Source organism: Pleuronectes platessa, chromosome 1, assembly GCF_947347685.1.
Source record: "Pleuronectes platessa chromosome 1, fPlePla1.1, whole genome shotgun sequence".
In the NCBI taxonomy this organism is placed as follows: domain Eukaryota; kingdom Metazoa; phylum Chordata; class Actinopteri; order Pleuronectiformes; family Pleuronectidae; genus Pleuronectes; species Pleuronectes platessa.
The window spans coordinates 18,492,598-18,507,666 of NC_070626.1; the positions used below are offsets into that span (position 1 = coordinate 18,492,598).

At 42.7% G+C, this 15,069-nt stretch overlaps 1 protein-coding gene across 2 annotated transcripts; it reads left to right on the forward strand.

Moving 5' to 3' along the window:
• Positions 1-294: 294 nt before the first annotated feature.
• Positions 295-8,003, forward strand: kars1 (lysyl-tRNA synthetase 1). Of its 2 annotated transcripts, XM_053427417.1 has the most exons (15): positions 339-427; positions 1,680-1,850; positions 2,135-2,276; positions 2,363-2,528; positions 2,619-2,712; positions 2,934-3,120; positions 4,215-4,340; positions 4,459-4,578; positions 4,723-4,885; positions 5,913-6,086; positions 6,277-6,362; positions 6,458-6,543; positions 6,629-6,755; positions 6,885-7,028; positions 7,427-8,003. In XM_053427417.1, exons 2-15 carry the CDS (start codon positions 1,711-1,713, stop codon positions 7,499-7,501), a joined length of 1,830 nt encoding a protein of 609 aa, XP_053283392.1. In that variant the 5' UTR covers positions 339-427; positions 1,680-1,710; the 3' UTR covers positions 7,502-8,003. The 2 variants fall into 2 exon arrangements, with proteins under 2 accessions (XP_053283400.1, XP_053283392.1); XM_053427425.1 differs by lacking the exon at positions 1,680-1,850 and having other exon boundaries at positions 295-427.
• Positions 8,004-15,069: the final 7,066 nt, after the last annotated feature.

Genomic DNA, 15,069 nt, shown 5'->3' on the forward strand with positions numbered 1-15,069 from the left:
TTAGGTGTCCCACGATAGGATGAATACGACAGATAACAGGTGAGGGTACTAGTAGCATTTTGAAGGGATAAAGTAGACTATATGTTAGAGTGTGGTTGTGGGTGTTTTGTATATATATCATATACTTATTTGAATGTTATATATTTGGATTGAGTGTATTAATTTGTATGCCCTGTCGATGGTCTGTTTTCTGACCAACACGCCGGAGCAGAAGTTGGCGGTAATGCGCCCATAAGCCGGAAGCCAAGCGCCGTTAAACAACAAGAAGATGAAGACCTTTGTGAGCGGCCCATTTTCCGACAGTCCCTCAAACGCACCATCCACTTCTCGCGTGTTTGCGGCGCGCGCACGTCCTCCTATCTTTCAGGGGCGCAGAGGGAAACATGGCCGACGTGGTAGAGGCGGACGGAGAGAAACTCAGCAAAAAGTAAGCGTCTGGATTTCCACGGTCACATTTAGACCTTTCTCTAACGCGCTGTTATTTCACTGACACGAACCGCGGCCTCGACCCGGGTCTCTGTTAAAAACGTGGCCGCGCGGTGTGACTCCATGTTACATCAGGTTCTAGTGAAGTGAGGAGTCCATATGGAGGCTGGAGAGGAGCCTACACATCCCATGATTCAGTTCGGCTCTGCCTCTGGTAGTTGTATTTCTGAGTGTGAGCTGGAGCTATTTGTGTTTGTGCGTTTTGCCAAACAGAAAAACTACAAGATCCGAAATGCATGCAAAAAAAGATGTCTTCCGTACATTGATTTCGGATTCGATTTTGTTTAATATTGAATTGAACGTGCCGAATGTATAATCGCGATGTTTTGTTGTAGTCATATTTAATATTGTACATGAGCGTCCCAGCAAGTCTTCAGTGGTGGTAACTGCGTTTTCTAAAGCTTAGACTTGCTGCATATGCAAACAAACGTGAATGATTTCTTCATTAAATAGTCTGACTCAGTTGGAGCGAAAGAAACAGGTAACATGAAAGCACATCAAGGGAACACACATCTCATTTGAACTAAGACATATCTAATAATGAAATCAGCTGAAGGGCTTTCTTGTGTTTCCACTGTCTTATATCACTGGTAGTAATTCTGTTGTCTGTGACACACCCGCTTGGCCAATCAAAAGTCAAGTCAAATCCTGCACCAGTTTCTTAATGTAAAGTCTGCCCCCTCTTCTTTCTACCTCATTGGGATTTGGTCTGAGTTACGTTTCCAACAATCAGTGTTTCCTGATTGTCTACAGACATACTTTGCTAGAAAAGCTGCAAACTGTCCTGATATATGAAGTCACTTTCAGGGGGGCTGAGTGTGAGGATGCAGATACCAGGGTCAGAGGCTCTGGACCTTTCCAGCCTCTAAGTTTTACTCTGGATAATGTCCGGAGGAGCCAACGTGAGCACACAGCAGGAGATTCTCTGGAAGATTCTCCGCAAGCAAGTGGGCGTTGGGGACATTTCAAAAACGTGACAGAAGCAAAAATAAACACTTAGAATAAAAATATCTCAGAATGAAAAAAAGTTGGGGTACACATAGAAGACACAGACAAAGATGTCAACAGAGATTTGGGTTACAATCAAAAACACAGGATCCCCTCAGCGAAGTTGAGGGGACTAAGTCGGGACCCAATTCTGCCGACATTCTCCGGAGTTCATGTCTGAAAACGGCTTATGTCTATTTCCTCAGGTGTGCCTGCTGCTGACTGTGGTAGATCAGCATGCTGTGTCTGGTCAGGGCAGCCAGGCAGCAGCTGTGCCACGCCTGTGGTGTCAGGGGACAGTGGTTAAAATGTGCGTCCCCACGTACAGCTGCAGTCCTGGCTCAATTTTACGGAAACCAATCGAGAGGTGACAAAAGGTTGGTGGCTTTTCCATTCCAGTGAGAAAACAACCAACCTTTTGTCACCGGAGCAAATGTGGTTCCTCTCCCCTGTCTGCATGATTATTTGTTGTGCGTCTGTTATTACTAGATTGTGCCCATTCCTTTGTCTTGGTATTTAATTACAGTTTAGAACAAGATGTACAGTGGGAAATTATTTGTGTTTCCTGTTCAACAGTTTGAATGTCCATTAAATCTCAGCTGAGGTTGTGTCATTAACAGCAACAATGTTATATTTGGATTCTTCCTCACTTTTCCATCAGTGAGCTGAAGAGACGAATGAAAGCTGAGAAGAAGGCAGCCGAGAAAGATGCCAAGGTCAAGGAGCAGGTGGAGCTCAAGAAAGAATCCAATGAGGGAGCGCAAAATGTCGGTGGGCTTGATGAGGAGACTCTCGACCCAAATGTGAGTTTTTTTGTATGATGATTACACCTTTACTTAAACCCTCTTATATTTTAGTCTCAATCACAACGTGTTTTCCTCTTTTGTAGCAATACTTCAAGATCCGCTCCCAGGCCATCCAGGAACTAAAGGGCACAGCTGAGGACCCGTACCCACACAAGTACCATGTAGACCTGTCACTCACAGATTTCATTGAGAAATACAATCATCTAGAGTCGGGAGACCAGCTGACGGAGGTTTTTGTCAATGTGACAGGTACCAGAAATATTTTATGATCCTATACTTATGAGCTAATATATACCGATAGTGTAATTCAGCTGTAAAACGTAATATATAATTTTTCAGGTCGCGTCCATGCCAAGAGGGAGTCTGGGGCCAAGCTGATCTTCTATGACCTGCGAGGCGAAGGCGTCAAGCTGCAGGTTATGGCAAACTCAAGGTACAGCTTGATGGCCAATGTCAAAAGCACACTTTTAATCTGTCGTCTGCAGATGATTTTTATTTTCAGGATTAACAATCGTCAGGTCACAGCTCAGTAGATTCACTGTGTATTTTCACTAATTCAAACAAATGCAGATTCATATACGTTGACATTCATTTGGATACGTGTGAGTGCATTGAGTTTGCTTTCTGAACTGTATCTTCTTGTTCCGTTGTCAGAAACTATAAGTCTGAGGAGGCCTTTGTGGCCATCAACAACAAACTACGCCGTGGTGACATCATCGGCGTCCGTGGGAACCCGGGGAAGACTAAAAAAGGGGAGTTGAGCATCATTCCCGTCGAGCTGACCCTGCTGTCTCCTTGTTTGCACATGCTGCCCCACCTCCACTTTGGCCTCAAAGACAAGGTAATGCCTGACGTGATGAGACACTCCATGTCATTGAAGGACGTCTTAAAGCCTGACAGCCACAAAGTCATACATTTCTGTAAATACCACATTAAGATATTTCATTCCGACTAAAACCGAATTATTTAAAGTAGAAGTATTAGTTCTTAGGTCTTTAAAGTTGCTTTGCGTCTAAGGCAGTGACAGATTCTTTTTTAAGCATTTGCATTGTGAAAGTCTGAACTATATTAATTATATTTAAATTATTGTTGTAACTAGTGCAGGGCTGTATACAACCTATTAGGCAAGCAAGCTGGGGAAGTTTCCAGTTTATCTGGTACAATGCTACAGGAATTATTTTACAGAAAATTGAACTCTAAAATGAGGACTCATGTTTCTTTCTTTCTTTTCTGAGTAGAGAAAGAAGAATCATGGGAACCACTAGCCTTATATAACTACTGCCTCCATTTGTTTCGTCTTATGAGCCTTTCCTCGATGGTCTCACTATCACTTTCCATTGCTTAAAGATTAACTCATCTGTCTGTGCACTGTTTCACATGCGAGTATGTTGCAGTCAATTTAGTAAAAATCTGCCCAAACCTGTTTCAGGTGGGGGTAGCCACCTTTCTTGTTTGACTGTTTTCTAATGCCACCAGTTAATGAATTATAATTGTGAATGTATATATGTGCATTAAGATATGGGCTAATGGTTGATGTTTAGTCCAGATACATGGAACACGTTAACACTATAGTACAGAACAAGCAATTTCAAGCTGTAACTTTCAAATTTGCTGAATACAAAGACAAACAGGCTCAGTTCTTTAACCAGGAAACACTTAGGGCTTCAGTTTCAGTATAATTTGGTGTACAATATAGATTCCAACCCAATCCATTGAGAATTAAGAATTTATGAGACTAAAAGAATTGCAAACATGGTGAAAACACCAAACTAAAGTTATAGGATTTGTGCAAGGTTCCCAAATTTAACTGAAGTTTTCATCAAGGAAATCCATATCTGGAGACAAAAAAGACAAATTGACAATCAACACCGTTACAACTGCAACAATCAACTTTGAAAGTCTTTTTCTCACAACTATGCGATCTGTCTCTCAAAGGAAACACGATTCCGCCAGCGCTACTTGGATCTGATCCTCAACGACTACGTGAGGCAGAAGTTTATCACTCGCTCCAAGATCATCACCTATCTGCGTAGTTTCCTGGATCAGCTCGGATTTTTAGAGGTAAGAAGTCTGAAGCAGATTGAAACATTGAAGTTGATTGAGTCGAATTTGTAAATGTTTTTAACATTTGAGTCATTTCAAATCAGAGCATTTAAATTTGCTTTGCTGAATCCCATAGATTGAGACACCGATGATGAACATTATTCCTGGTGGAGCAGTGGCTCGTCCATTTGTTACTTACCACAACGATCTGGATATGAACCTGTTCATGAGGATTGCTCCTGAGCTCTACCACAAGGTAAATTATTAATAAGTGTCACTCATTAAGTCCTTCTCAGTAATCATTTCCAGAGGGAATGTTTGAGTAATTTCCCTCTGGGTTTGGGCTTGTTACATTTCTCAAAATATAATATTTATACTGTACTTCATATTGTCCCCGCAGATGCTTGTGGTTGGTGGAATAGACAGAGTGTACGAGATTGGTCGTCAATTCAGGAATGAAGGCATCGACCTGACTCATAATCCAGAGTTCACTACCTGTGAATTCTACATGGCTTATGCAGATTACAATGACTTGATGGAAATCACTGAGAAACTTCTCTCAGGTAAGTGAAAACACTAGCGCAGGCTGCAGTATAGCTCCAGTGAACTGGTATTTTTCTGCAGGGTACTGACATTTGGTATGTTGATGACTTGCTGAGGGGAATGGGACCCTGACTGTCACCACTTCCTGTAATCATGTCAGAAATGCTCTTGGTATGTCCCGGATGCACAGAGCATGGCTCACTTGACTGCGATCGGCTCTGTGCTGCTGGATTCACATAGTTAAAGTGCTAAGCTCAGTCTCATTGCCTCTAGGTTTGTGGATTTGTAGTCGATTGCGTCTTCAGCTGTCGTCTCATATTTTGAGGGAGGCATTTGGGATTTCTCGGATTTCCAAGACGACTTGATTGGCTAGTTGGGAGTGCGGTTTAAAAGGAGAACAGGCAATGGAAATAAGAGTCTCTAGAAAGAAATGCCTCCCTTGTCTTGAGTTGATTCAGTAGGAAATGTAAACTTTTATTTACCAACACATAGATTACTTATTAATTACTCTGAATTCTGTGTATCATAATTAAACAAACAGCTGACACTATAATATTTTCTGCACTAAATATTGTAGAACAGTATCAAGTTTTAGAACGGATAGCATTAATCCTTACACCTTATTTCTAATTTGGTTTCATTCTTTTTACTTTTTTTCACTTTTTTTCAATTCAAAATTTGTTCTTGCCTCCTTTGAGCTGACGTGACAGCCCTCTTCTACCCAAATCATCCACCATGCATTTCAAAAATTGTACAATGACCTGCAGTCAGTGTGGAGCTCGCCATGAGCTTCTCAGGTGGCCCCTCAACTATATACATACTGAAAATTTGACTGTTCCAGCACAAAGCCTGAATGTTGTCCCTGAGGCTCAGCCACAGAAACGCCCTGTGCAACCGAAAGTGAACTTTTAGTTTCTCTTTTGTTTTTGCTGTATGAACCTGTCCTAGAGCTCGGTTTCTTGGTAAACTTTGTATTTACGGGAAATGTGTACAGTGGGCAAATAGTAAAACTGCTCTCCCTAACTCAGTGGCTCCCTCTTTGTTCAGGAATGGTGAAGCACATCACCGGAGGATACAAGGTGATGTATCACCCTGATGGTCCAGAGGGTCAGGCCTATGAGATTGACTTCACTCCCCCATTCAGAAGAGTGAGCATGACCCACGACCTGGAGAAGATCATGGGAGTTAAATTCCCTCCAACTGACAGCTACGACAGTGATGGTGAGAGTCTGTAGAGATTAAATGGAAAAGTGAGATTAGAATGTCTTTCTTTTCCTCTTTTCTATGACATTCTTTCTTCATTACTCTTCCAGAAATTAGAATTTATTTCACAGCTTTATAATTTCTTTGAAAAAAAACCTCACTAAGAGTTTATCTGATCCCTCTTTGTCTTCCACCCTTTTGTCCCCAGAGACACGTAAATTCTTTGACGTCCTGTGCGCACAGAAAGGAGTCGAATGTCCCCCACCCAGAACTACTGCCCGCCTCCTTGACAAGGTGCTCTATAGATGAAATCACCACCTGTTGTACAGTATACTGTTTCTCCCCATATTTTTCTATGAGGCCTTTACCAATTACGTTTTCCAATACAGTTGGTTGGAGATTACCTTGAGGTCACGTGCATCAATCCCACATTCATCTGCGATCATCCTCAAATCATGAGTCCCTTAGCGAAATGGTGAGAAACACTTAATTTCAAATTCATATTTATGGTTAGAAAACACAGTGCTCAGCTTCATAACGAAATCCTGTCATTGTTTCAGGCACAGAACCCACAAAGGCCTGACTGAGCGGTTTGAGCTCTTTGTGATGAAGAAGGAAGTCTGCAATGCTTATACCGAGTTGAATGATCCAATTAGGCAGAGGGAGCTGTTTGAGCAGCAAGCCATGGTGAGGATCAAACCATTCTCCATCTACCCTGATACCTCCTCCAATTATCTAAAGGTTCAGGCTTCTGACTGTGGCAGTGGGAGTGTGTGCATCACCGCATGTTGATAATAACACTTGAATCTTTTTCAGGCCAAAGCGGAGGGTGACGATGAAGCCATGTTCATTGATGAGACCTTCTGCACAGCTCTGGAGTATGGTCTGCCACCAACCGCTGGCTGGGGAATGGGCATCGATCGTCTCACCATGTTCCTGACCGACTCCAACAACATCAAGGTGAAGATGTCGTATGAATCCGGATTGGTCCTTATCTGTCATTGTCTTTGAAAAGAACCAATCTGAGCATTTTTTCTGATCTGCTTGCCTCAGTGAAGGCTAAGGGGAAGTCCTTGTCATTGTTAAAGGAAACATTTGACCTGTTTTTGCTTTGTGCACTCGTCAACCACCACAGTCGTCATGTCTTGACATTTCCCTGCGCTACGAAAAAGATTCACTAATAAAGCTCAGTCCAATCACCTGTGACGGATTGTAGCCTCCTGCTGTAGCTTGGTAAACCTCACTGGTATGGTGATGGTCAGTCAGAGCTGTAACGAGATGAAAAGTCAGTTTCATTAGATTCATAATAAAAATTAACCTAAAATATTATCTAGTCTGACAGTTCTGTCTGTTCACAGGAGGTGCTGCTGTTCCCTGCCATGAAGCCTGACGACAACAAGACTTCAGCACCCGTAGAGGGCACGTCTGTCTAATGACATGACCTCACGTGACCTCTGATCTGAGCAGGAGTCAGTATCAAAACCTTCACCTCACTGTGGTCATCAGTGGAATCTCCAGGGTTTTGTGTTTTATCGATGTTAGTCTGTCACAGGTCACAAAATTGCTGTTAAGGGAAACCATCCTGTGTCAGTGAGGCTTTTTCTTTCTCTCATGTTTTTCTTACTTTCATGGACACATTCTGATCCTAATAGTCATCCAGACTGTAAATGCTATCATGTGACCTGAAGTATGCAGACCTGGAGGAAATATATGTTGAGATACTTCCAATGGTGCTTGTTTGGTGTTGCCAAATACACAGATTAGATGCATCACATGACAACAAAGCTCTAGCTCCTGATGAGTTGAAGTTTTCTCAGTCTAACCATCTGTTTTTACCAGGTCTGCTCTTTTACTTGTTTGATTCTACAAAATCTAAATTCCTCTGCCAAGACTGTTTAAACATGATTAAATCTGAATAAAGGGCAAATGAATCTATGCGTTTGAGTCTCTTTTGATGTTTTTCAGTCCGTTTACAGAACAAACATCTGATTAATTCAGTCCCTCTTTTTAAATGCCCTTTGACTCTTCCACTGGGAGAAAGCATAGTCACACTGACCTGCAGCTGGATTAGTAAACATTAAACTCCGTGATGCAAGAAAACTGTAAAACAATAGTTAAATGCATTTATTAGGGCCCGAGCACTGACAGGCACTGACAGACAGTGAGGCCCTATTGAAATTGTAAGGATTATTATTATTTTACAGGCAAATTAATTGGCTTTTTGAGGGCTTTAACATGCTCAAATTTTTGCCAAAATTTGCAGAAAACTAGGAAGTGGTGAAAATTTACTTTTCATTTAATTAAATAAAATGATAATGATAAAAATAAAATAAATCTTTTTTAATTTAATACGATATTGTGCAATGGATAGGTGGTTGAAGTCCCGCCAATTTTAGAGGTTCAGTATCTTGCCAAGATGGGGAAGAGTGTGAATCGAACCACTCTATCCCCTAGACCAGTGTGCCGTGAGAGATAGGTGTGCCGTGGGAAATTATCTAATATCTAGTGTTGCACCGAAGTATCGGCCGAACATCGGTAGCGGCCGATAGTCACCTCGTTTACTGACATCGGCACATCGGTAATAATCTTGACTTTCACCGATATAATTGGTATTTGTGGTTAAATCACTGGGCAAGTGCCGCGGCTGGGTTAGCAGTCGCCCTCCTCTCCACGCCGCCGGAGACTCGGCGTGCGGCACGCCTCGACGTTTTTTTGGGGGGGAGGTGCTCTTCCGCGGTGCCTCACGGCGTCAGTGGTGCGGGGGCTTTCTTTCTCTTGGACCGTGGGGCGTTGTCCGTCGCCGGTGCGGAAGGCGGGCCGTTGGAGGGGACCAGGTACGGCGGTCGGCGGCAGCGACTCTGGACGCGTGTCGGGCCCTTCTCTTGGATCACCTCAGCTACGTCGCCTGCTGGGGGAACCCTCCGTTCGCGCGGGGGCCCCCTCCGGCGTTGCGCCTAGCAGCCAGAACTGGTGCGGACCAGGGGAATCCGACTGTTTAATTAAAACAAAGCATCGCGAAGGCCCACGGTGGGTGTTGACGCGATGTGATTTCTGCCCAGTGCTCTGAATGTCAAAGTGTCAAACGGCGGGAGTATTACTACTAGTACTATTGGCACTCAAAACAGGTCAATCTGTTTTAGACAGGGTTAAAAGGTCCTGTTTTAAATGATCCTTGTGGTATTTTGACCAAAATATGTTACAGACATTTCATTAAGACCCCAAGGAACCATATCAACTGTGATAAAATGGGTATAATGTGTCTCCGTTAAATAAAGTTTAGTTAAATCAAAGATTGTTTCATAAATCAGATTCAATTTGTGCTCATTAAAAGATAAGAGTAATAAAATAAAATAGTGCTTTTTAATACATTTAGAAACTATATTACTAACTATATGTATTATATGTACTGTGTTAGTCCATAGAGTGTCATTTTGGTTGGTGGTGTGCCCCAGGATTTTGTAAATGTAAAAAATGTGCCGCGGCTCAAAAAAGGTTGAAAATCACTGCCCTAGGCCACACAGCCTGCTCATTCCAATGAGAAACTAAGCAGATCAAGAAGATGGATAAATTATTCTGTGCGTGTGTCTGTGTCATTCTATGCTGCTGTTTGATGTAATTCATCTTAATTTTCACCCTGACTCAGTATGATTGATGCACACAGAGTACCAAAGGAGATGTGTTGGTAGTAACATTTAAACCAGGATGCTGTGCTCTCGACTCATACTGCATGTGACCATGCAGTATTCTTTCATTAGCAAAGCAGGAAAACAGCTGGAGTGCAGCTGTTTGGTCACAGCCATGGAAACCTAAGTAATGATACTGTTATGTATTCTCGTTTCTCAGGTTTGTGCTGCAGAAAGATTGCAATAAAGTATGTTGGGCATGGACTGCCTGATATACCCCTGTAGTGTCACTTCACATACTGGAAATTAAAAGTAGAATGAAATGTTTCTAGAATATCTAAATAGTTGACAGGGAATTTACTGTTTGTCGACTTATCAATTAATTTATTAAAAGCTCATTTCCCCCTGCTGCTTAGTCTGTACGGTTTTTATATTGTGTTTTATTTACATTGTATATATTGGTTTATTTTTGTCATGCACTAGTTGCTGGTTGTACATCAAATTGCCCTTGAAGGATAATAAAGATTTTCTTTTGTCATTCATGCTTCCCCAACCGTTGCGCGTCTTACAAAGCAATTCCGCGCCAGAACACTAGGCGGAGTAATGCTTTTTGTCGAAGACGACCTGAGAGACGCCTTCTTTCTTCTTCATCGATTGTTTATTTACATAGCTACTGCGGCTCCTTGTAGCCTTTTTCAGGCGGACAAATACGCCAGTCAGTGACGGGTTATACAAGTGGACATACTTTCGGATCTCTTCTGCCAAACGCTCTTCTATTTGGTCCATATTCATTCTTCTATATCTCCCGTCGTTTCTGACTGTATTATGGGGCATGAAACCGGAAATGCAGCTCTAGAAGGGATGTAGAGCAGACCAATCACAGCCTTGTGGGCTGAGTGAGCTTGCGGAGCTTTGCCGTAAATTTTAGAAAAGGGGGTCGACACCCGTCAGCACGTAAGGAGGGATACATAAGCACGTAAGGGACCTGGAAGGGCTCTCAGGTGGTGTAGCCTAGTTGGTAGAGTTATGGTCATCATTGCGAGGGTCTCAGGTTCGAGTCCCACTCTTTCCCATCTTCTTGCCGGCAAATGAACTCTTAAAATTGGCAGGATTTAATTTAATAAATTAAATTAATTAAATATAAAAACAGAAATAAAGGAAAATTTAATTAAATTAATTTAAAAAAAAAAAAAAAAACTGCGCGCGCAATTCCTGCGCACTAGGCTTCTGCGCACATGTGCACAATGGGCTTCTGCGCAGAATGTGCGCACGCAGTTTTTTTTTAATTTAATTTAATTTAAGTTAATTGAAAAAAATGATTAAATTAAATTAATTTGATAATAAAAATAATAATCACTACAATTTCAATAGGGCTCGGGCCCTAATAAATAAAATAGTGTGACATTTTTATCCCTCTCTCAGTCCATCACTTTGATTCAGATTAAAAGATTTCTGGTGAAGGATATCTCTAGCCTGACGTTGTCAGACTCACAATTCTAGTCAGAATGTGAGTCTGAGACCGCTCCATTGGCCGCGGAAGGCCACGCAGCTGCATCGACGGACTCGTTTTGGTTTATACTTCTCTAACGTGCTGCGCGTGTTGCAACGCAATTCACCGCCAGAACCCTAGGCGGAGTAACGGTTTTTTTCAAAGACAAAACACACAAAGAAGAGACGTCTTCTTCTTCGTCGACTGTTTATTTACATCGCCACTCCGGCTCCTCATAGCCTATTTCTGGCGGACAAATCGGCCAGTCAGTGACGGGTTATACAAGTGGTCATACTTTCGGATCTCTTCTGCCAAACGCTCTTCTATTTGGTCCATATTCATTCTTCTATATCTCCCGTTGTTTCTGACTGTATTATGGGGCATGAAACCGGAAATGCAGCTCTAGAAGGGATGTAGAGCAGACCAATCACAGCCTTGTGGGCTGAGTGAGCTTGCGGAGCTTTGCCGTAAATTTTAGAAAAGGGGGTCGACACCCGTCAGCACGTAAGGAGGGATACATAAGCACGTAAGGGACCTGGAAGGGCTCTCAGGTGGTGTAGCCTAGTTGGTAGAGTTATGGTCATCATTGCGAGGGTCTCAGGTTCGAGTCCCACTCTTTCCCATCTTCTTGCCGGCAAATGAACTCTTAAAATTGGCAGGATTTAATTTAATAAATTAAATTAATTAAATATAAAAACAGAAATAAAGGAAAATTTAATTAAATTAATTAAAAAAAAAAAAAAAAAACTGCGCGCGCAATTCCTGCGCACTAGGCTTCTGCGCACATGTGCACAATGGGCTTCTGCGCAGAATGTGCGCACGCAGTTTTTTTTTAATTTAATTTAATTTAAGTTAATTGAAAAAAATGATTAAATTAAATTAATTTGATAATAAAAATAAAAATAATAATCACTACAATTTCAATAGGGCTCGGGCCCTAATAAATAAAATAGTGTGACATTTTTATCCCTCTCTCAGTCCATCACTTTGATTCAGATTAAAAGATTTCTGGTGAAGGATATCTCTAGCCTGACGTTGTCAGACTCACAATTCTAGTCAGAATGTGAGTCTGAGACCGCTCCATTGGCCGCGGAAGGCCACGCAGCTGCATCGACGGACTCGTTTTGGTTTATACTTCTCTAACGTGCTGCGCGTGTTGCAACGCAATTCACCGCCAGAACCCTAGGCGGAGTAACGGTTTTTTTCAAAGACAAAACACACAAAGAAGAGACGTCTTCTTCTTCGTCGACTGTTTATTTACATCGCCACTCCGGCTCCTCATAGCCTATTTCTGGCGGACAAATCGGCCAGTCAGTGACGGGTTATACAAGTGGTCATACTTTCGGATCTCTTTTGCCAAGTGCTCTTCTATTTGGTCCATATTCGTTCTTCTAAATCTTCCGTGATTTCCGCGTATTGTGGGGCATGAAACCGGAAACTAGACTCCGGACGGGATGTAGTAAGCAGACCAATCACAAGCCTTGCCCTGCGTGTAGTTAGAAAAATTGGCGGACGCACGCAAGCCCGCAGAGGGCACGAAAGGGGCGTGTTGCATGTCTTGCGTGCATGCGTGCGTGCGTGCAACCCGACTATAATTCAGCCTAAAGGCCGAATTATAGTCCTGCGACTGCAACCGCGGAAGGCCACGCAGCTGCATCGACGGACTCGTTTTGGTTTATACTTCTCTAACGTGCTGCGCGTGTTGCAACGCAATTCACCGCCAGAACCATAGGCGGAGTAACGTTTTTCTCCAAAGACAAAACACACAAAGAAGAGACGTCTTCTTCTTCGTCGACTGTTTATTTACATCGCCACTCCGGCTCCTCATAGCCTATTTCTGGTGGACAAATCGGCCAGTCAGTGACGGGTTATACAAGTGGTCATACTTTCGGATCTCTTTTGCCAAGTGCTCTTCTATTTGGTCCATATTCGTTCTTCTAAATCTTCCGTGATTTCCGCGTATTGTGGGGCATGAAACCGGAAACTAGACTCCGGACGGGATGTAGTAAGCAGACCAATCACAAGCCTTGCGGGCTGCGTGAGGCTCGCGTCGTTTTGTCGTATAGTTAGAAAAATTGGCCGTCGCACGCAAGCCCGCAGAGGGCACGAAAGGGGCGTGTTGCGTGTCTTGCGTCCATGCGTGCTTGAATTTGGATATTTTCCACAGTCAGTTTTGAACTCACTTGGTCTGTGCGCTCTGTTAAATAATTATAAGATCAAATAAATGATGTCCATTTTACTGTCGGGTTGGTTTATGATGAGTTGGTACTGGTCTTTCTTCTCTCTTTTTTTTTTTTTTTTTTTTTTTTTTTTTTCCTTGATCTGCAACAGCTGTTGGTTGTTGGTATGATTTTACACCTCAGTGAGAGCTGTCGTCTTTCTTCTGCTTTGTTCCTCGTCTGTGAGGGAAGCGACACTCTCTCCCTGGGCCTCCGTCTCAAGTGGCGGACTTATATCAGCACCCAGTCTCCTGGTTTCCAATTATGCAACTGGCCCTCTGCTGGTTGCGGGATTGCTGCATTTACCTGTGTGTATAAGGCTCAACATTTTGGTTATGTCCACACAGTACATACCTGTTCTGGCCCTTCCCCTCCCTCTCATGGTCAGTAAACACTACCGGTAGTGCTTTGATCCATGAGAGTTCTGTGTCATCACAGCACTTGACCATTTGTTTTTAATTGTTCCAATGTTCTCTTTCAACTGCTCCACCCCTTGTTGATTTCATGTGGGATTTCTAGGGTGAATGTTTTCTCGCACTAACACCATTGCGACTGCAGAGGCATCTGCTTTATCTGTAGGGAAAACATGTCAACAGCCACATGACAATGCTCCTTTCCTTCAAATGGTGTTAGTTCAAGGAAATCCATTTGCAAGCGATCAATCGGTTGGCCAGGGGGTTGTACGTCCTGGCCTCCTGTAGTGTTGCCTGTCAGAAAATTTAAACATTTTGAAATATAACGTAAAGGCGTAGTTTGGGAAACCAGACAATTTTCAATAAAACAGAAACAAACAAAACAACAAATAAACATTTAAACACACATGGACGGCCGTCCTTAGATTGACATACATTGTTAAAACATTTACATTCTGCTTTCTCTATGTTGTTAGCATGGCTCTGTGCTTCTGCTAAATCTGTGAGAGAAAGGAAAAAGGAATATCAATAACAGTATGTTGGTGAGTTGCCGCTTCCTCTGCTGCTGTATCTGCTTGAGCATTACCTGTTGAAAAACAGAATCACCTTTAGTGTGAGCTTCACATTTTACAGAGTAAAATGGCTGTTAATAGAATTAGGTTGCTGCTCTAGCAGAATAGACGATCCAGAATATGGCATTAACAATGTGACCTCTTGATATCATTCTGCTCTTAGACAGAGAAGCTGACCCAATGCCAAGCTATCTAATTTCTTGAGGAGAAATACGCCACTGGTCGTTTGCACTAAACTGTTGTCATGAAACCCCGTTTCTCATTTACAGTCTGTGTAAATGATCTGTTTTGATCTGGTGGTCCCAGTGTAGGTGTCGAAGTCAGTCTGTTGTAGTTAGGTAAATGCTGTGTCAGCGTCTGTCGTCCACGTCAGGTTGTCGGTTGGTGTCAGTCCTTGGCCATGCATAACATACAGGAGTGGAGCCTCCAGGGATGCATAATCACAGATCCACTGTTTACAGTAGTCCGTCATCCCTGAAAAAATTACATTAATTGTTTTTTAGAACGCGGTGTTAGAATCTTGAGGATGGCTTCCACTCGTTTGAGCTCAATGTTTTTACCGCTGCTAGAAATTTTGTGTCCTAGGAAAGTTACACTTTTCTGGACAAATTGCAGCTTAGCCAGGCTGGCCTCGTGGCCCTGGTCTGCAAGATATTTTAGCATGCTACTGTGTCGACTTTAAAGG

What these genes read in the sequence shown, in the direction of transcription:
- kars1 (XM_053427417.1), top strand. Translation starts at nt 1,711, where the DNA reads ATGCTGTGTCTGGTCAGGGCAGCCAGGCAGCAGCTGTGCCACGCCTGT. An exon ending in CAGGTTATGGCAAACTCAAG is followed by an intron (nt 2,713 to 2,933) that starts GTACAGCTTGAT and finishes TTCCGTTGTCAG; the next exon opens with AAACTATAAGTCTGAGGAGG. An exon ending in ACTTTGGCCTCAAAGACAAG is followed by an intron (nt 3,121 to 4,214) that starts GTAATGCCTGAC and finishes TGTCTCTCAAAG; the next exon opens with GAAACACGATTCCGCCAGCG.